This window comes from Daphnia pulicaria, chromosome 2 (genome assembly GCF_021234035.1).
Source record: "Daphnia pulicaria isolate SC F1-1A chromosome 2, SC_F0-13Bv2, whole genome shotgun sequence".
NCBI lineage: Eukaryota > Metazoa > Arthropoda > Branchiopoda > Diplostraca > Daphniidae > Daphnia > Daphnia pulicaria.
The window spans coordinates 8,930,602-8,951,741 of record NC_060914.1 but is presented as its reverse complement, the minus strand read 5'-3'; the positions used below and the strand labels follow the sequence as shown (position 1 = coordinate 8,951,741).

The 21,140-nt window shown below is 37.3% G+C and overlaps 6 protein-coding genes and 1 long non-coding RNA gene across 10 annotated transcripts; 3 read left to right on the top strand and 4 right to left on the bottom strand.

Moving 5' to 3' along the window:
- Positions 1–166: 166 nt before the first annotated feature.
- Positions 167–1,038, bottom strand: LOC124326664 (probable deoxyhypusine synthase). Its single transcript, XM_046785587.1, is given in 5 exon segments — positions 167–409; positions 479–565; positions 568–621; positions 683–1,015; positions 1,018–1,038. Coding segments are annotated over 5 exon segments (552 nt in total). The 5' UTR covers positions 1,024–1,038; the 3' UTR covers positions 167–337.
- Positions 1,039–2,439: 1,401 nt separating this feature from the next.
- Positions 2,440–2,891, bottom strand: LOC124326885. The gene is made up of 3 exons (XR_006915932.1): positions 2,721–2,891; positions 2,581–2,656; positions 2,440–2,518 (listed from the first exon to the last, which is right to left on the bottom strand). It is a non-coding gene; the product is annotated as an uncharacterized LOC124326885 (long non-coding RNA).
- Positions 2,892–3,982: 1,091 nt separating this feature from the next.
- LOC124327701 (fatty acid hydroxylase domain-containing protein 2-like) lies at positions 3,983–5,774 on the top strand. Its single transcript, XM_046786699.1, has 6 exons — positions 3,983–4,089; positions 4,152–4,258; positions 4,367–4,512; positions 4,590–4,774; positions 4,836–4,965; positions 5,026–5,774. Exons 1-6 carry the CDS (start codon positions 3,983–3,985, stop codon positions 5,338–5,340), a joined length of 990 nt encoding a protein of 329 aa, XP_046642655.1. The 3' UTR covers positions 5,341–5,774.
- Positions 5,775–6,263: 489 nt separating this feature from the next.
- LOC124326141 (cytochrome P450 4c3-like) lies at positions 6,264–9,597 on the bottom strand. The gene is made up of 13 exons (XM_046784804.1): positions 8,946–9,597; positions 8,767–8,873; positions 8,464–8,554; positions 8,173–8,370; positions 8,009–8,075; positions 7,812–7,938; positions 7,619–7,736; positions 7,439–7,542; positions 7,303–7,371; positions 7,044–7,212; positions 6,925–6,972; positions 6,702–6,833; positions 6,264–6,626 (listed from the first exon to the last, which is right to left on the bottom strand). The coding sequence occupies exons 1-13, from the start codon at positions 9,139–9,141 to the stop codon at positions 6,454–6,456; spliced, it is 1,599 nt and encodes a 532-aa protein (XP_046640760.1). The 5' UTR covers positions 9,142–9,597; the 3' UTR covers positions 6,264–6,453.
- An 805-nt stretch (positions 9,598–10,402) lies between these two features.
- LOC124326095 lies at positions 10,403–12,851 on the bottom strand. Its single transcript, XM_046784718.1, has 6 exons — positions 12,620–12,851; positions 11,819–12,551; positions 11,579–11,736; positions 11,310–11,511; positions 10,990–11,241; positions 10,403–10,913 (listed from the first exon to the last, which is right to left on the bottom strand). The coding sequence occupies exons 1-6, from the start codon at positions 12,731–12,733 to the stop codon at positions 10,435–10,437; spliced, it is 1,938 nt and encodes a 645-aa protein (XP_046640674.1). The 5' UTR covers positions 12,734–12,851; the 3' UTR covers positions 10,403–10,434.
- Positions 12,852–13,445: 594 nt separating this feature from the next.
- Positions 13,446–14,196, top strand: LOC124327823 (bolA-like protein 3). 4 transcript variants are annotated; one of them, XM_046786833.1, is made up of 4 exons: positions 13,446–13,513; positions 13,649–13,708; positions 13,765–13,894; positions 13,953–14,196. In XM_046786833.1, the coding sequence occupies exons 2-4, from the start codon at positions 13,661–13,663 to the stop codon at positions 14,105–14,107; spliced, it is 333 nt and encodes a 110-aa protein (XP_046642789.1). In that variant the 5' UTR covers positions 13,446–13,513; positions 13,649–13,660; the 3' UTR covers positions 14,108–14,196. The 4 variants fall into 4 exon arrangements, with proteins under 4 accessions (XP_046642789.1, XP_046642790.1, XP_046642791.1 ...); XM_046786834.1 differs by having other exon boundaries at positions 13,455–13,513; positions 13,653–13,708; XM_046786835.1 differs by having other exon boundaries at positions 13,485–13,540.
- A 711-nt stretch (positions 14,197–14,907) lies between these two features.
- On the top strand, positions 14,908–18,134 carry LOC124325904 (armadillo-like helical domain-containing protein 3). Its single transcript, XM_046784473.1, has 13 exons — positions 14,908–15,167; positions 15,254–15,316; positions 15,384–15,524; positions 15,586–15,727; positions 15,790–15,942; positions 15,999–16,284; positions 16,348–16,441; positions 16,503–16,672; positions 16,758–16,978; positions 17,053–17,415; positions 17,478–17,632; positions 17,696–17,812; positions 17,898–18,134. The coding sequence occupies exons 1-13, from the start codon at positions 15,084–15,086 to the stop codon at positions 18,015–18,017; spliced, it is 2,109 nt and encodes a 702-aa protein (XP_046640429.1). The 5' UTR covers positions 14,908–15,083; the 3' UTR covers positions 18,018–18,134.
- The last annotated feature ends 3,006 nt before the right edge of the window (positions 18,135–21,140 follow it).

Here is a 21,140-nt window from a genome sequence, read left to right as displayed (position 1 = left end):
CTTACGTTCCAACGGACGAAAATGAAATTGATCCATTGTCACTCATAGCTCCGTCTTGAGCGGGTGGATTTCGTGGAAGAACAGTCATGTCATGTCATTCCACAAGTTATGTCTCCTAGTGGTGTGTTCTATTTGTTAATTGTAAAAGAGAATGACGAAGAAGATATTTTAAATGTCATGAAGTCATTTAGCTGGCGTAGCTCAGTCATAATAGAACGTAAAGCCGGGCGTGAATTTTTGAAAGTACTTAAATTTGAATGTGTAAAAATGCAAACATCTGTCAACGATTAATAAAAACTAGCAAAAGAATATAATCAGGTTATGTATTTCTGATGAATTATTTTGAAATTGATGCGAAATGATGTTTTGCGAATGTTTCAGCAACCAGGATAGGGAACACTAGACTCGACTGGCGTCAGCACAAACCTATAGAATTAATTAAGTCAAATTTATATTTTAAAATTCTGAAGATATTCACTTTTCTTTTTACCTTGACTGGGGTGGCATCTTTCTTAATTTTACCCCATGATACAGCTTCGTCCGGTTTAGCTCCACTACTGTCACTTATCCGTCAAAATCGCAAGCTGTGTTGATAAAAACAGCGAAATCTGCTCCGTTCCTCTAAAAGTTTAACAATTTTAGAAAAATTCTGTCGTAAATGCTAGAAAATGTTTACTCTTACCATAAGGTTAGCGTTGCAAATGTGATGTTTAATAAGGCCTCCTCCTAAAATAACCATGCCGGAATTGGAGGCTTTGACTGCCATCGTGTTGAGCCTTTTGAGATCTTCAAGAATGTCCACCACAAGTCCCGGATTCTTGTAAGAGTGAAAGTACATCATGTCCCCTAAACTTCCATCTGTCAATGCGGGACTGAATACGGGGATATTATTGACAGCAGCCCAGTAATACACCGATTCTGGGTTGTTGATCGCTCGACCAAGCTTTTCAATGATTCTTGAAGGTGTCCATTTTGTTCCTTTCTCCTTTTGTTCCGTCACCATTTCGTCGAGCAAAAAGGCATGACCCAATCTTCAAACTTGCAGTACGTAGTTGTCGTTAAGGATTAATAATAAAAGGGGTCGAACCATAACTATTCGAAACCATATTGTCTTTCGTAAGCTTCTGATTTAATATTAATCTAATCTGTTGAGATTAGTTGCTGTTTAATTATTCAGAATATTCCACTGTTTAATTTTAATTTACAGCAGGTATCAAGAATTTTAATGCAATCATTATGAAGTTAACCATCGTAGCTGGAATTATCCATATTTAATGAACCGGATCTCATGAGACTCTTGCTTTTTAGTCAGTTAGTTAATTGTGTTCCCGTCTTTCGAATCGTTTCTCTTTCATCGGCTGTGATGCTCATATAAGAACTTTTTGTACGTAGGCATTACACGGTCGGCTTGATCTGTCAAAGATTTATTCTTTACTTAGTTTTTTTACAATTTTATTGCATAGATAGTTTAATTTTGTCGATTTACGATCAACTGAGTAGCCTAGCGCCCAATTTCTCGTTTATTGACTGGGAAGTTCGGTGAATACGGTATATTTCTTGTTGACAGTTATTTCGTTATTTCTAAGTCGAATAATCTTTTAGATTTTTTTCATTGACGCACAGAACAAGAGCGGATTGACATTTGGCAAGATAATCATTTTCAGACAAAAAATTAAGTTTAATAATAGAATTAAAACAACAACATATTCATTAAACTTTTTCTCTTTCATTTTGGGCATGAATGATTTGCAGTGATGATTTGTATTTTTAGCGACGGGTTTGTTAATGCATGAATGATTTGCAGTGATGATTTGTAACTTTAGCGACGGGTTTGTTAAGGCATGAATGATTTGCAGTGATGATTTGTAACTTTAGCGACGGGTTTGTTAAGTCAATTTTCAACCCTGTTACAAACTCGTTTTTAATTGAAAGTAAAAAAAAAATCCTTTATCATTATAGCTAAAAAATCCGCTCATTTTCATGTAATTAGGGAAGATTAGGGGCGATAGCTAAATTTTACCAATCTTCTTCACTTACACGCATGAACACTCTGGCTTCACCCGCTTACTCACACGATAAACTCACAGAAATGCTCCTGAATATGCCTTTTATAAGTTCGCGGTTGATCGCTTTCAAGGTCATTTGGCTTTGCTTCCTTCAGCCACGTCAGAAAAGATGTGATCAATTGATCATCTTACTGAGTGGCACAGCTAAATGCCTTCAAGTTCCAAAGGATCGTCGACAAGACACCCAAGATTCAAAGCCCTCTTCAGAAACGACGTTACTGTCACAGTCAGAGGGTCTCGAAGATGCCTCGAATCAAACCTGCAAATATAAAAGTTTACAAAATCGAATCTTTACACAATTGATAAGCACATATCTTTTGGATGTTGTTGCTGGGTGACTTCAGTCACACGATCAGCAATATTGTCAACATACCCCATCATCAATAACCTAGGTCCGATTTTTCAAGACAGTGTTGTTCACTTTACTTTCAGTCGGCTTTCAGTACCAAGTCCTAATAAACAAACAATTTCGTCATTGAAATTTTGTCATTTGACAATTAGTAAAATTCATCACCTTCGATAGAACTCTTGGATACTGCGGTGACCAGGGCACGAATGAGAGCGGAATTCACTTCACCAGCATATTGTTTCTACCATGGGGACACAAAAAGCAATGAAAATCAGAAAAGGAAAAAGGTACTAGAAAACTAATACCTGAATCTGACTACAGACGTAATCTATAGTCAACTGGGTCGCGTCTCTGAAGTACTTGTCCAGGCTGTGCTGAAAATCGATGTTAAATTGACTGGCGAGGGTGCTGGCACTGCTGTTGGACTTGCCAACACTGCCGCTAGTCCTTCGTATAGAATAGGCATTGGAAAGAAATTCGAGTTCCTGAAACTATAAAGGCAAGACTTTTCAAATGAATTCGAGGAAGGATTTTAAATTATACAATTCAAAATTGTCTTTTGATTGGGTTAATTAAAATACTTGACCCAATAAAAAATAAAAATCCAACAATAGTAATTTGAATTGAAACAAAAAAGTAATGCTGCAGAAAGAAAGGAAAATTGTCGATTTGATTCATTTCACTTACCGGAAAGATTATTATAGCTAGGATGTCGAGAAAGTCAACCGGTAAGTTGCAGCTCAGCTTCATTAATCTACTGTGCATCCACCAGTTCATTGTTCAAGGGAAACGGAAGATAGTAAGATTCCTGGATAACCTCATGACCCTCCAAAAGTTTTCATCGGATCATAAGGACCTCCCAAGTCCCTGTTCGACCAGAACCCTCACAATACTCTGGTTATCTAAATGGAAACATGACCAACCACGGGCTTAAAAAAACGGGCCACGGAAAAAAAATGAAGTCCAGATATGTAATTTTAAAAATTTAGCAACTGATAATACCTCATGCCAAATCGCCCAATTATCACACAATATTCTCTTCAAAAATTATCATCATCTCGTTGTGGTTTATTAATGTTATTTCGCCTAGTAGTCTTGACCGTAATTTTACATTTTATCACAAAATCTGCCGTTGCAAAACCTTGACCTAAAAGCGCCTTTTGTATGCTGCGAATTTTGTCGGTAACTAAAATATAAATTTGAGCATAGCAGTGACAAATAGAGATGGCTTAATCTGGTTTATTGGGTTTATTATATGAATATCATACTCGGATTTACCAAAAATTTTAAATGAAATTAAAAAAGCTCGTTTCCTAATACTGCCGTCTGAATTTGTAATTCTAATTCTGAGATTGTATTATTGGTAAGTGTGTAAAGGAGCCTTCCTCAGGGGGTCCTCCATCGTTCTCCATTAAATTGCCATTTGTCGTACGTTGAACGCAAGTCGTGATGTGTAGGAAGTACCGGGAAGTATGTACAAAGTAGGTTACCCCATACTGTTTTCGGCTAGACTTTCACCCGCAAATATATAAAACGGAACGAGAAAGCTATATTCTCGGCAATCATCATGGAACTGAAACAGCCGCCTGGTCGGTGGATAAGATCGTCCCTTCGCTTCGTCAGTGCTTTGCTATTTCTTTCAGCGATTATCTACGGTCAAAGTTTCTTAATAGTGTACGAATTTTTATCTGCATGTTTGTACTGATAATTTTAACGTGAATCTCAATTGTCTATAGTCAGTGCTGGCAACAGTTTTGGATTTCTTCAAGTGTCCTTTTCCAGTCGCAGTGGAGAAAGTTTCTTCAATTGTTCGGGGATGACGACTATTATTTGTACGTCTGGGGTAAGTTTTTGAGTTAAAATGTATCATTTTCTAGAACTTTCTATTTCACAGACGCCTCTGCTGAATTGTCATCCGAGCTCCAACCCCCTTTATCAATTTCTTTCGTAGGATGTGTTTTATCCATTCTAGTTCCGTTTTGGGGTGCTGGAAGTATCTTCGTTTTTATGGATTATTACAGTTGGCCTAAATGGATTCTCAAGTACAAGATTCAACCGGGCACCAACGAGCCGGTTGATTTCCGGAAAGTCATTCAGGTAAATCTATTAACGCGTATACGTAATACAAAGTATGCTAATAATATCTTAATTTTTAAAACTTCCTCGACTGCCAGACCGCAAAGGTGGTGTTGATCAACCAGTGGTTTCTTACTGTCCCACTTTTACACATCAACTACTATGTCAAGAAAATGAACCACACCATGCCAGATTTCTCCGAATTACCTACTCTGCAGCGTCTGTTCTTTGACTTGGCCGTGTTTCTTGTAATCGACGAGGTTGGGCTCTATTACGTTCACAGGTAGAATATTATTAGATATTTTGAAATATTGCAATTTACATTTTTAATCGCATTGTAATAGATTACAACATCACCCGAAATTGTACGCGGCAGTCCACAAGAAACATCACGAGTGGAACGCCCCAATTGCCATCGTATTCACGTATAGCACCCAAATGGAATATCTGATGACCCTACTTCCTGTCAATATAGTGAGTACATACTAGTTCCTCATACTGTAAATTTGTTGAATATTTGAAATTCTTTAATAGCCCGCTAAAAATTGTTTGTGGTTTCGTAAGGGCCCACACATTATGAACCCACACATAGTCACCTTGTGGATATGGTACGCCCTAGTCCACCTGAGAGGCATCAAGAACCACAGCGGTTATCACTTCCCGTGGTTTATGTGGCCGTCAGCTCATGCGCACGACTTCCACCACATGACGAGCAACAGTTGCTTCGGTAAATCCCTTGTGCTTGATCGACTCCATGGAACGGACAAGGCCTTCCGCGTTTATATGGCTCGCAAGAAAGAAACAGAAGAACAGGAGCGTGTAACTCAAATTTCCAATAAGTTGAAATGAAAAGGGAGTTCGGATGTGTCGATCGCATTCGTAGCTTCGGAATTCCTTTAAATATTTCTAATAAAAGCCTACATGTTGCGGGGATTATAATCGCATCGTATTGCCTGATAAGTGATAAACACGTCGATATTTGTTTAATGAATAATTTTTAATAACAATTAAAAAGTAAAAACATTGTATAATTAAATGACTTGACGTGGATGCTGGTCGTCTTTTCCTAAACGAGTATACTTTGAGCGACTTTGAAGTCATGCGCATTCACGTATATTTTTATTAAAATCGCCTGTATCGCAGAATCAATCCGTATAGTTTTGTAGATAGGAGATGATGAACCTCCTATATGAATTGTAACTGTATACGCTAGTGGTCTACCTTTTTTTTTTTTATAATTGTTGTCTGAAAAAAACGGACACAAAATAAATGGGGATTAAAAGATACAATATGGTTTTGCGAATACGAGTCGCCATTCTTGAAAAATTAAGACCCCACAGAATTGGCTGAAATTATTGAAGCTTCGCACGGCTCGTCCTAAAATATCTTTAGAACCGCCAGCAACAGAGAAAACGACAGAATGGACAAAACTGACGGTTTGGCGAGCAAGTTGGCTGAGCGAATCTAGTTCATCTGGCAGAGATTACTCGAGCGTGTTGCAATATAGATAACGGACACAGAAAAAGAGAAAACGATTCTACTGTACATAAAACACAGCTGTTCCTCCTTCTGGTTTCTAGAGTTTTATCAATCGATATCAAGTTGTGACAGTTCTAAAGGCACCAACACCTATCCGGTAAAGGGGAAAATCCCGTGGAATTCAGTTAGCAAATCTCTTAAACTAAAATTAAATGTTTTTCCTTGTTTTTACCATTCAAAAGACAAATAATTCAAACAAAATAGGACTAAAAAGCTAATTGTCTACACAAAGCTGTTAAGTTTGCCATAAATACCGCAAACAGTCATTTATTTAAATAAATACAGCACACAGAGCAGCTAAAGAAACACTAAGGGATCAATAAAAACTCCGGAACATTTTGATTTTGATTTTCTTGAAAACAAGCGGACAACGGAGTCACGAGAATTGGCTGAAACTCCCAAATGTAATGCATTATCGATTGGTCACTCTCCAAAAGACCGTTTGGACAATATGAGGGGGATGCCATGTTTGGGCTTCAATACAACTTCACTCGAAGGTATGATCAAAGGTGCCGATGGATCCGAGACGGAAAATCGGAACCGGCGCATCAAATTTGCCAAAACTACTTTGATTTCCAGCATCCCATACTTTTGACCTGCAATAATTATTCAGTCATGATTAAAACATTATTTTTAAAAATGTAACATTGTACAATCATTGTAATGTTTACCGATGCAATTGCGGGGTCCGGCACTGAAGGGAACGAAAGCATATGGATGACGACCAATGCTATTTTCCGGCAGGAATCGTTTTGGGTCAAAAGTTTCGGGATCAGGAAAAACTTCAGGGCTGTGGTGCATTCCTACATCATACCATGAATAATAATATATAATGTATAATGTATAATAATATTCATAGGCCTAATAATATAATTCATAATAATATTTTTATACCATGAATCATTAGCGCGACTGAAGTCCCTGATGGTAGTTTGTAACCACCTGTATAACAGCAACGTAAAATTAAGGTTATCAAGGATATTAGATGGCATGCATTGTTAGGCTACTCTGACCTATTTCAATATCTTCTGTGAGACATCGCATGATAGCTGGCACACTTGGATATAATCTTAAGGTTTCTTTGATGCAACACTCCAAATATTTGAGCTCGGCAGCGTCTTGGACGCTGCAATCCCGATCTGAATCGCCAAACACCGCATCCACCTCTTGCAGAACCAATTGCTTTACAAAACGTAAACGAAATGTATTAACACAATCACTGTAATAAAGTTCGAGTTTAAGATGGATAGATGTATCCTTTAACGGTTTTACCTGGTGCTCGGGATATTTGGCGATGCAATGAAGAAAGAAACTCATGGCAGAAGCTGTGGTATCGTGACCCTGTGTCACATAACGCAGTTATATCATATCCTACACGCATCATAAAAAATCTGTTTTATATAGTTACGGCGAACATAACAGTGTCCACTTCTTCTCTTATGTCGTCATCGCTAAAATCAGCATTGGTCTCCGAAGCTTTGATGAGCAGATCCAGAAAAGCTAACCTCTCCTCTACAATTCGAAATATATGTACAGCGTCAATAGATAAAAATGTTGAAAAATATTTTATTGCATTTAGCCTATATACTTGGGTGAAATTCCTGAGTATCCTGAAAAATTACATTATTATTGTTGAGGCTTGACTTCGGCATGTCTGTATGACAATTCGCTTTTCGTTTCAAAATTTCACGACGGTCTCGAATAACCTTAATTACCGTACATGTGTCAAAATAAAATAGATGTTAGATGTTAATTTATGCGTACGCTTTTATAAACTATGCCTGATTTGTGAAGGTATGCAGAGCTTTCACGCAGCGTTGATTTTCGCGACCTAGTGAACTAAGCTTGTAAATCCAATCGAAGGCCAGCCAAGGGCGGATCCCGCGTTCCATAACAATCTGTCCAATTCTGTCGCGCAGTGATTAAATAGAAATCTTTTTATTTGATATCGGCTGAATATATCAACTATATTTATTACCTATGTAGATTTTTAACGTAAATGGCTTTTTCAGTTTCGTTTCGCGTTTGTCGGCCCATAGAAGTTTCTGATTCATTCAAAATTTTATAGCTTATTAGATTTAATACTGTTGCTGCAATATAGAACAATTTTGAAAGTAAAAAAATAGTTATCTTTATAATTACCACAGATGATATCCAATGCGCATTGTGTCATCATCGGAAAAATATCGATTTCGTTTTCATCACCGTGAGCTTCAATGGCCTTCGTAAATTCCCGGGCGCAATCCGCACTCTTTTCGTTAAAGACATCTACAAAACTATTCAGAATTTGGAAGTGGAATGCGGGCGTGAGCAGACGACGGCGATTCCTCCATCGGCTGCCTGTTGTAAAGATCAAAATATGTGTAATTGAACATATATACAAGAAATCAAATCCTTTAGTTATTTCTAAAATAGCAGCTGTCAAGTCCTCACCTGTCGTTAGAAACATGCAGTTGCCAAGCCAAGGATTCAGGTATCTATATTCGACTGCTTTGGAAATGAGCTTTTGACTGTTCAGTATAGGCTGTGTAAAGAATAATTTTAATGGATTAGTTATTCATTCAGACTGTATGGATATAAACTTATTTTCTTGTAATAGGCCTAAATGTCTTTCTCCGAGTAACTTCGGAACAAGAAATACACTTAAATTTTTCCGTTTGTGATTCATCTGATGAGATATGTTTTATTGTTTTCGCAGATATTTGAAACAATTAATTTTACCAGAAGGCTACTTACTTCCATGAATTCCGGAGATGAAATGAGTACCGCCGGATGGCCGAGCCACAAACGATAAATGGCTCCGTACTTCTTGATCCAGTCAAAGTGCACAATTTTCAGATATTCTAAAAACAAAATCCCGAAACGAATTCAAATTGAACTCTGTTTAAGCATCACAAGCGTAATTATAAACACACCGTCGTGATCAACATTCAAATCCATGAAATTGCCAAGAAACGGCAGAGCGTCTGGCCCTGGAAGAGCGTTGATGAGCCGAACGAAGCGGGATCTGCTCCATGTCCAGTAGTAGCCAATTAGCAAGATTACCAAAAGTGAGCAGAAGAACGGACCGTATCCGATCCACGAACCAATAAACATCAGCACGACAGACATAGTTTGCCCAAGTTTTCTGTGACTTGACGAGAAAGAAAGAAAGAACTCTTGACAGAACTAAATATCCAAGTGTACCTCCATAAGAGGTTCGAAGAAGACTGTTGTTTTTATCATTCACAGCATTGCTATTTAAGCATGTCAAATATTCCATTGTTGTAGTTTAAATTTCCCTCTTGGACAATAGTTCATGGATATTTTGCATTTGGGAAATGGGCGGTGCCTTCCACCGGCTCACATCCATCAAGGCTCGATTCTTTATTGCACTCTTCTAGTAGGGGACTGGAAAATCCCCAGTTTCATCACATATATCCTCATGGCCTTTACTTTCCTTTTGCGTCTTCAGCTGGCTTTGTAAATGCTAAAAATGGTCCGTCTTCAAAATGATCCGTTCTTTGACCTATTTCGCTGTAAAGCAACTGTTTGTCTGTTGTATCGGACAAAAATATTACAAGACAAATTTACATTTATAAAGATATGCCTGAATCTATACTATACCAGACCAATAAATATTGAGAACTTAATTCCATCCAAGAATCATCCTTTCACTCCTCACCTAATTTATTAGTGCTCGCAGTGACAAAACGCGCGTTTAGCGCGTAAAACGAATAATTTCCCTCACAGACTCGAACAAGGTTGTTTTAATTTTTTTAGAAAAGAATGAAAATGAAAGTAGTTCAAGAAAATAAATTTTTATTTCTATACCGAATTACCTAACAAAAATTTACCCAAAATTTTTAACAATTTCAGAAATTGTATTTCTTATTGCTTATCGTTAAGTTCTGTAACGATAATTTACGACGAGGAAATAATATTCAATTTTAGTTTGCTTTTCATTGCATTGTGCTGTTAAATCACAAATCTTTTGACTGACCTGATATTCCTGATATTGCTCGCCTTTCCCTGACCTACTATAACTTTAACCCATTTCTTTTTCGATATGAGGTCGCGAACTGAGATATGAACTCTGACCCAGACAAAACGAATGATATAGCAGGATCAAGGTATCCTACGGGCTTGATGAGGTCAGCCACACCAAGATTTGATGGTCTATATATATATGGTCTAGTCTCTAGTGTCTAGTGTGGGTGGCTGTTTGTCAATTGAGAGTTGAGACCCATATCTTGTCCCTTCTTTCTCATTTTCTCTTGTTTTCGCTTTCTATTTTCTACGAAAATAAGTCGAGGGCAAAGCCAGGCTTACTAATTTTAGAAACCTTAATAATTAATTTCATTCATGTAAACAAATTTTATTTCTTGTTAAAACTCCATAAAATTGTATTCTTGAACTCAGTTTTCATTGACTGAAAATTTCTTCCTCTAATAGCCAACCAGTAAAATGAGTATAGTAGTAATTACTGTCAAACAAATGCACACCGGCTGACATAGCAGTTATCTGTAGCCAAATTTGATCTCCCTTTTTCAAATTGAGTGTAGATTGAAGAGTAACAGGACTAAACTGAACGTCAGAGTTGGCTTTTTCTACATAGCCGAGCGCAATTCGCTTACCCTTGGAATACAACCCTATGGAAAGAGCAGCCCTGGATGCCGTAAGAGTGGATGGAAAATTCACTACTCCGCTGAAAGAGAAAAAATAAGTTCCCATTCTCGGTGCTGTAAATTTTCCAGATGGTAGATCCATGGCCCCTCCGGTGTTGAGTTGTTCAACCTCGAAAGGAATAGGAATTTTCGTCCGGTTGAAACTAGTGTTTTTCTGAACAAAGAAGTAGGTTGGGAAAGATTTTACATCAGAATGTCCGATCCAAGTCTGGAATTCTATTAAAAAACATAATAACAATTTGCATAATTCTGAATAAGAAATTTAACAAAAGTTAGCAATAATTTATTTTACTTTGTTGATCTGGACTTTTCGTAAAATCGCAGTAAACGATATCCAAGTTTTTATCACCCATAACGGTATGGAATCCGCTAAAAATGTGTCCCATGCGCCACAGGTCCTCGCAGGAAGAAGGCAACCGCTTAACTTCCACTTTTCCCGAACATTCTAACGGGCCAAGTGTATACACGCCAGACGAACTGCTGAGCATAGTTCTCCCGAAGTGAAGGCGCGTAATTGGCAGAATACTTTTGTCAGTGATAACTCCTGAGGGGTTTGAATTTCGTAGTCAAAAGAAACCACTAAAATGTGAATTTTTTTAAAGAAATACTTACCACTATCATTTAATGGCTTTTGGAAAACAGAGTCGCAGTTGCACATTGCGTGAGATTCAACACAATTTCGATCAATTCCGCACTGGCAAATGTGTTTACTAGTATTACTGCCAGACCAAAAATATTGCGCATCTCCGTTTCTGTCGTCCCACCAAGAAAAGTCCACACCGTTGAACTGCAACGGAGCGCCGATGCAATCGTACTAATTGATTCAAGAAATAAATTAGATATTCGTTTTTATTTTTTTACAAATGATTACGTGAAAATACCTTTATTGACTGATGACATTCAAAAGACAATCCAATCAGCGATGCGATTTGTCTGTTAGTGACGTTGTAATTGATCTTTCGTGAATAGCATCCGCGTTCAGCGCAGTGTCCAACATCCGTCTTTGTATCGGTCAAGTCGTGAAAAATTGATGTCGAACCTTTACGGTAGCCAATGGCATTGCAACCGAGAATTATATATTACTTTGCTGTAAAATAGATTCAGTAATAATTCAAAGTTACCTGAAGTCATGTTGCAGTACACGCTGATGGCGTCATCTCCAATACCTTTGCCATCTGGGTCGATCCAGTGAATTCCAGAATCCAGCGATGGATTTGCTTCGTTGATCTCATGGCACGTTCGGTAGATAGGGTTATTTCCCACTTGTTGGCGATCAATGACATCAACACTGTTGGGAACTGATTTGGTTGCGTTTTCCAATTGGTTTTTCAGGACAGTTATTAGCGAATCTTGGGCAGTTATTTTCGATTCATGGGCAGTTATTTTCGATCCTTGGGCAGTTATTTTCGATTCCTGGGCAGTTATTTTCGATCCTTGGGCAGTTATTTTCGATCCTTGGGCAGTTATTTTCGATTCTTGGGCAGTTATTTGTGATTCTTGGGCAGTTATTTGTGATTCTTGGGCAGTTATTCTCGATTCATGGGTAGTTATTTTCGATTCCTGGGCAGTTATTTTCGATCCTTGGGCAGTTATTTTCGATTCATGGGCAGTTATTTTCGATCCTTGGGCAGTTATTTTCGATTCTTGGGCAGTTATTTTCGATCCTTGGGCAGTTATTTTCGATTCTTGGTCAGTTATTTGTGATTCTTGGGCAGTTATTCTCGATTCCTGGGCAGTTATTTTCGATTCTTGCAGTTCTACTTTTTCGACTAGTTCAGTTATCTTTTCTTCCAGCGTGGAAACCTTTGTTTCCAAATTAAGAATTTTGCATTCCAAATTTCCTTTAATTTCATCCTTTTGAAAAAATCAAAAAAATCAAGTGAGTAATTTCCCTGATAAAAAAATTGTTATCTATTTCTCACATAATTTGTTTCAAGTAGTTGCACTTTTTCGTACAAAGAAAGACCAGCAGTTAACTTAAGTGATGAGACGAAAACCAGCAGATAACACAAATATATGTTATAAAATAAACCCATCTTTCAAAATACTGTCCTGTATTTTTGACGAGTGCAATTTCACAAATAAATAGAGTAAACAACTATACTGTGCGTGCGCGTGTAACACAACGAACGAACCTTATGAAAGTGTTCCGAAGTTGCTGCCGCTGGTTTGTCGTGTGTGGTATCCGTTCAAAATTCACCGCTATAATACTTATATTTAGCCTCACCACCTAGCCAATCGGAAGTTTATTGCGTCGTCAAGTGTAACGGTACCCCCTTTTGTACCTAAGATTTCTTATACAAAGCGACATCGTCACAGTAGAAGGTGGTAGAAGTCACGGATGAGCTTTATAAGTTATAGCTAGCCTTGATGACATACCGGAACATGTGACATAGTATAGATTCTTCGTCTATGCGAGTTTAAGGAATTTCCAACTTTCTATCAGTTGCCACTTGCCAATATTACCGTTGCTTTATAGCCGATAAACAAAATAAAAATCATAGACCAAAAGTAAAAAATTTAAGTGAAATACAAAATGCGGGAAGTTGGAAGAGTTTAAAAAATAATTAGGGCCTCTCACATACATCAATTCACGCCAATTCACGCCGAACACCGAAATTTAAGTTGAGTTTATTCTTATAAATTCACATCAATCATAATTCTAGTAGAAATCGCTAAAACTCTAAATGTAAAATAGCAAGTAGAAAACAAACAATGAGAAACGCCTGTAGTTAACTAGAATCTGGCAACCTTCAGTAAGCATGCAGACGTTTTATAAACAGACAGAACGTGAGAACGAGTGAACGACAGACGAAGTAAAAACATAATTTTTCAGAACTTATGTAACTATTTAACCTGATATTGACTTCTGAAATTTTTAAATAAAATTATACCCAATATCCAAAATATTTTAAGAGGCGCTCTTCATTTCTTTTTTTATCATTTTTAAGCTAGAGTTGGATATGTTGAGATTAACCGTTAACCGCCTATTGATGCGTCAATCAACTCAGGTTTGTACCACAGAAAATTGTTATTTCCATGTGTTACTTAAAATACTTTGTTATAGAGTTGGAATGCGACAAGATTTTCAACCACAGATAAACCAGGAAGTACTTCAGTTGGAGAGTCATTGCTTGTTGGAATTTTGAAACAGAAGTTTCCCACAGCAAAATATATTGAAGTTCAAGATATATCAGGTTCCACCATTACATTTTTTAATATAAATATTTAAACCAAATTTACACTTAATTTTAGGTGGATGTGGTGCAATGTATGAAATCTTTGTAGAGACCATAGATTTTAAAGGTCTCAACACAGTCAAACAACATCGACTGGTAACTGAGGCCCTAAAAAAAGAGATACAAGACATGCATGGTGTTCGGATTCACACCAAATTGCCAAGTGATTAATGAATGATAATACTGCTGAATGAATGAGTTAGTGTATAAATATGTATCCAATTTTTCTGTTGGAAATAAAGTAAAGTTTAAATTTCTAATTTTGAGCTAAGTCCTCTTAAAATCAACATAAGGTAGCAAGGAATTATGGAAATCCAGAAATTTGGGCGCTATTAAACAGCTACATTGAGATATCACCAAATGAAATGTTACCGTTGTTCCACACGTGTGATCTCAACCGTAATGTTGACCCTCCAGCACTAAATTCAGTAGGAGGGGAGGGTGCTGTATAATAATCTCATAATAATTGTAGTTGGTACAATAAAAATCATCTTGTAAAATACATGAAGCGCAATGGAAAATACGTCTATTACCATAGGGCAGGAAATACAATGTAGTTGAGCTATTGTTTTTAATTTAAATCAATATGTTCCTCGAAACTCATATTTTATTCATGCATGCACTTAACAAGAACATGAGATAGAGTTGAATGACTAACTCCCCCCCCCAAAAAAAAGAATTAACAAATTTTCTACAGAGAGAAACCGAAAAATTTAATTCTGAAAGTTGCTCCTATAATGCGTATAATTTTGCGCCGATTGGTTATAAAGAATTTTAGTGGAGTTAAAGCGTTACATTGCGAAAGTTCAGTTGTAGTAAATTCAAGGAACATCTTATCTAGTATTTGAAGAAATGTAATACAAGTAATAATGCGAAAAGAGTTCCAGAGTCCAGACTTCCTTTCCGGATGGAACCCAAAAAGGTTTATGTCTACTAGGAAATTTGGCAATGGTGCTTTTGTTGTGACAGACTGATTACTAGGCTGCTAGCGGCGATTCCCTAGAGTAGACAGTAAAACTGGGAGCTGTCAAACTTCTCCCCCAAAAAATACCCAAAGGTACGTTCTGGATCGTCTGGAGACTTTCCGAATGTACAGTTCAAATTTAAAAACAAAACGTTCACTTGAAATCGTGCAGCATATTTAGCAATGTCTACCAGAAAAAGGAGCACTTCAGGTTCCAAAAAACAACTGAAAGAAAAAATTGTCCAAATTTATGAAGCTTTTTTTCGCGTGAGTACTTAGATAATATACGTGTCAAATTAAACTTGTGTTGACTACTTAATAAACTTTTTGAAATATTATTTTTGCTCTGATAGGGAGAAGATCAGTCTAGTGGAAATCCGAATTTTTGGGATGAATTTTTTCTGCTGAAACCTAAAGTATTTGAGTTTGAAATTTGTTGTTATCAACTTAGTTTGGTAAAATGTATTAAAATTTTGATTTAAGGTTGGTGTTATTGAAGCAGAGCTGGTGAAACTCAACACTGAACAGTTGCTAATATTGAAAGAGAACTTAAATACCTTGTTTTCCAAATGTATCTCTATGCTAGGACATGACCATCAGATACGAGTGGCTCATTCATTGCAGGTATTTTGTCATTTTAAAATAATGTTAACTACAGATGATATCTTTCATCATCTTTTTTCAGACATTGTGTGCCTTAATAAAAGCTGGTTTTGCTCGAACTGCAATTGATGTAAACTGTGACATCATTGAGCTCTTGATTGGTGGGGGGGCTGCTGATATGCAAATGCAATTGCTAATAGAACATTGCTCGGACATTTTGACAAGTTTGACCAAATAATGTTAAGATTTTGCTGACTTTCATTTAAAACTATTGAATTATCCTCAGGTGAATGCCCAGTTCCTATTAAAGCCCTATGCCTAAAAATGATGGTATTAGCTTGCACTGGCAATGATAATATTGCACAAAATCCGTTCTGTGAGTTTCTTACTCAACATTCTGTTTTTGAATCTCTGGTTCACATACTTTGCCAAACCCAAGGTAATTTCATTTCAAACACATCAATAAGTCCTGTTTTCATGACTTTCATTTCATAGGACGTTTGGAGCTAGGGCAGGATGCTGTTGTAGTAGTCACACTCATGGCGTGTTATCGCAAAACTGGAAGTGCCAATCCTTATGTAGTCAAACTTTCTATGCTTGACGATGAACTTGCCTTAACGGCTTACGCTCAAGTTGTCATGGCCTCTTTGGGTGAATTCAATGAACGCTATGTTCAGAGTAGGCAGGCTGAACCACAATCTTCCTGGCTTTCCTCTTTAACTTCCATGGTTGGATCTATGTTTGTTTCCGATGAAGCAGAGATTAGGATCGGACAAGTCAAGTATGCCACCATTTCAACATGTATTCAACTTATCAGTTTATAGTTGCAGATTTATTTCTTCAGAGCTAACGATGCGGGACTATTAGCACTGTACCAAGCCGTCCATCTCAATCGACATTTTGTTGGTATCATAGCGCAAAGCTTAGCAGATGTAAATGTAAGCTAGTTTGCAAAACTTCAATTCTCCAGTATCTTAATTTAAATGTCGTTTACATTAGCCTCCAACAGCCAGTCCAGAAGACAGTGAAATGGCTAATCAAGCGAATCAGGCCGATATTACCAATCCGAATAATGCAACTAGTGGCGAAAAGAATAACGTGGCATTGCCGCCTAGCGTAGATGTTGCTATGCCCACCTCCAATCTCATGGCTACATATTTGGAATACTGGTAAGGGGTTATTCAATTGAATTGCATCCTTGAATAAGAATCTTTTAGAAATGTATAATCAAGATACTTTTTTTTTATTTGACAGTTCAATTGTGATGCAAGACACTCGTTCAGAAGCTGCGTATCACAGCACAAAGCTTTGCTTCCTAATACTAACTTGCGTTTCAGAAGACGAGTACGCCAACTCGTTGATGCACGATCCTGGTTTAACATTCCGAGTACCACTGCACCGGTTGCCGATGCGACATCGCAAAAGTTTGACTGACAAAACACCGCCTTTTCGCCCGTTGGTCTGCGGATTATTAGGTCTTTTTCATACTTCAATGATTTTTTTAATGGAAATGAAATAACCATAATGCTCGTTTTCCTTTCGATTGCAGATCTGATCATAGAGTTTATTCTGAGCCATCTAATGAAAAAATTCCCACACGAATTGTACGAGTTGGCTTTAGGTGTTGTTTTACGCGTTTTGTGCCACCAAAAACGTTGTCGCTTGCGTTTGTCACTGTGCCCATGGAAAGAACTCTGGGCGGCGTTGATTGCTTTGCTCAAGTTTCTCCATGGCAGCGACTCGGCGCTGATTCGAAAATTCGACCTCTTCGCGCTTGCTACTCAAGCCGTCAATATTTTAAATCTATTCGTCACCTTTGGTGACACGTTTTTGCCCTCACCGCAGAGTTATGATGATCTTTACTACGAGATAATCAGGATGCACCATGTTTTTGATAATCTTCACGCCATGGGTAATTATTCAGATTGTGTATTGCACAACTTATTTATTTTTATTAAACTAATTTCAATTTAGCGCTGCGTTATTCTACTGGAGAAAGTGAATTTCGAGAATCAGCTGTCCGTTTGTCAGCCGCTCTGATTAACGTCCGTGCCATTGGGCAACATTTCAAACCCAAAGTTGAAATGTGGATGGAGAGTCAAAAACTCTCTACACCGACTCAAGATCAGGTTTTTATTTAAATGTTTATCTAAAGAAAAATTTATAATTTCAATAAAATATCATTTGTAAAGATTTTAGAAGTCGTTCGTTCGCATTATGATTCTTTGACTCTGAAATTGCACGAAAGTTTGGATGCATACGAACGTTACGCTGAGCGACCACCTGTTGCGGCTTTCCTTTCGTCAATTGTAAATCATCATTTTCTATATTTCTCAAATGACTCCTGAAAATTGTACGACAGGGTCTTAATCTATTAAATCTTATACTTTGCAGTTAAGGAGCGTTGTCTCGGTCATCCGTTCCACGACTGATCCAACCTCGATAGACGCCCATCGCTTGCTACTGGAATCCACAGCACCAACCACCCCGACGTCACCGTCCGCACCGATCTGAATTCTTGATCAACCCGGTGATTTCAGATATTTTATTGTTTAGTGGTGCCATCAACTGAAATAGGACGGCACCGTGTATGTAGCATACGAACAGATTGAATATAATACCACATCCTGATCGTGTATTTATTTTCAAGTTATACGAGTTAAAGAATTTATCTCTGATCCTTCCCATGTGCACGGATTTGGTTAGCAACCCGCAAAGTATTATATTATTATTTGCCTTTGTTGGAGAAAGGATGATATTTAGAATCTTTTTAGAGGTTGTATAGGGCATCCCTATACATATGTATGGTGTCCCTATTAGGGATACCTGCGCATACACCCATGCGTTATAGCTAACAAAAAGATCTATGGCCTCAAAACGATACACTGATACTATAGTGTTGTGCAATATTTTCTATTTTATGACATTTTATTTAAAACTTTCTTAACTTGCAACGAACGAATATTTTATGTCTGGACTGCTGGAGATTAACTGGATCGTGATGTATGCATGTCTAAAAAAGTAAGATAATCGTCATTATACCTAGGGAAAAGAAATATACGTTCTTATGAGTTTCATTTCCGAGATGAAATCAAAAGCAACGCTTCCATTTTGGGCTGTAACTTGCAGCAAATAACTAACTGGAAAACCGCCGTGACGATACTTTTATCACTTTTATTTTATTCCAGCTAGGTAAAACTTTGTTAGTTTTATCGTATTTTGCCACCTCACGTCCCATTTTTTCCAGCATTCTAGAAAAACTGTAATTAAATTAAATACAAACTGGAGCCAAATTTGTCTTCAATTCTGCTCTTTCGAAAACCAAAATGGCGCGCAGTTCAAAAAAAGGTAAAAGCAATTTGAAAAAATGAGCAGCAATGACAACGTTCATCCGTGCAATCGTGCATGACAGTAAACCTGTACAGAACCCCTACGATGAACAGAATCACTCTTGGGATAGTAACCATCTTTGGACTTGAAAGTTTGTCAGAAAACTTCCTAGGAACAGAGATTGTCACGAGGGGTTGTCAACTCAAAAAAATCCTCGTACACCCTCGGATTTTTTCAAAAAAATCCCTAAAAAATCCCAAAAATCCCAAAAATCAAAAAATCAAAAAAATCCCAAAAATCCCAAAATTCCAAGAATTTTGGTTTAATCAATCGACAAAATTTTACAAGAATCGATTTTTCCGTTATCGATTCTAATTCCCCTTACTGTGTTAATAATTCCCCTTGGGCTTCTGTCTGTCTCTTGGTCTGTCTGCTGTCAGTGCCATGCTAGGAATTTTTGATGGGAAAAATGACTTCTATAAATTCTGGTATTTCTAGAGAGGATGACGATACATGGGAATTGTTAAAAGAAAACAAGGTCATTGTACCTGAAAGTATTAAAAAAATACTTTGTGAATGATATTCTCTTGAAAAATGATATTCTCTTCGAGGACAAAATGAATTATGATGCGGTCCGTCGTTTAAGCAATCCGAAGCTACGTTCGTTACTGAAACAAGTACCGGGAGCGGAAGGAACAATCTTTTATCTTAAACTTATGGATTTTTTGACAAATAGCTTTATTGATAAGAAACTTGATCCTTTAACGTGTACCAAATGTGGTTTTCAGTATTTAGTCTTCGTTGCTGGAGATATTGGATGTCTTGTGATTGTACCTACCCCCTAGGTAAACATTTTGTTACCCCCAATGCATATCTATGTTCTGAACTCAATGCTCATGGGTTAATTATGTTAATAGTCAGGCTAGGAAAAGACAACACACCACAGCTGTTCAAACCTTGGCTTTTTTCTAGTCAGCCATGCGAGTCATATTTCAAGGCTTGTCGCTCTTTTTCACCGGTTGGGAGCACCCAATTGACGTTTACATTGCTCGATTTTTTAATTCACTGATGTAGGAAGGCTGATGCCCACATTCGTTTAACATCCCTTGGTTCAGCTGATAACATTGTGTATCCGAGGCATATTAAAAACCAAGAACGTTATGGCAGCCTGTCGGAGGAAACATACCTGTGCGACACACTTCCTTCTTTGGATGAAATTAAAAATACGATGGAAAAGGCTAGGGTCGACGCCAAAATGGAATTGGAAGCACTGGGGGTTTGTTTAGGCGACTCAGATGACAAAATTTTCAATTTTGACGCGCGTTTAGCCTTTAAATTAAGCGAGTCGTTGGAAGCGCCAGCCCCTACTGATGATGACGCTTTTGAATTTGATGAATGTGAAGAAGTTGCTTGCGAAGGAGAGGATACTTTAATTTCATTGATTCCTATGAAAAGAGTTTATTGAAATCAATTGAAGGCGCGCAGCTTACAGATTACAGTTCCTTGTTAGAAAGCAGACTGATAAAATATTGCGAAAAGGAAAAGCCAGTTCGTGATACTGACCAAGAGATTTTGTCTAGTCCTTTTATCGTAATAACAAGAGAAGATGGGGCCGTAGTAACTTTTAAAAAGCAGACAATAGTATGGCTTTGTGAAAATGGAGTTAAAAAACAGAGTAACGATCGCCTCAAAAGAGTTACTCAGAGCTCAAATTTCTTACTTGCACAAAAATTGATTATAAATTTTCCGGAAAAAAGGAAAATTCGTATTGGGGATTGGTGTATGTTTAAGAGTGATGTAACTGGTAGAGGTAAAAAAAAGAAACAAAGAGTGTGTACTTTCTTTTATGTTGATGTCCGGGGGGAAAAATGAGATGAAGCAAATCATTTTAACTGGGACGGAGAGAAAAATGTGGGTGCTCAATGTGATTGGTATTGTTTTGATCATGTCAACCAGCAATTAACAGGAAGACTTATCGAGCAGCCAATGTTTGCGCACGGGTATCATTGCTGTAGTAATTATATATGTAGTTTGCCTCCCCCTGTGATAAATAATGAGTCCCAACTTTTGTTTTCTTCCGATATCACTGTTATGGAAATGAAAAACTTAATAAAAGGATTCTGTCTTTAAAGTTCTTGTTTATTACATAAGTTTAAAAAATTATGCAAAATATCTTAAAAATCACGAAAAATCACGAAAATCTTTAAAAAATCGAAAAAATCCTAAGAAAATCTAAAAATCCCCCAAAAAATCCGAAAAATCGTAAAAAATCTGAAAAAATCAAAAAATCTGAAAAAATCTGAAAAA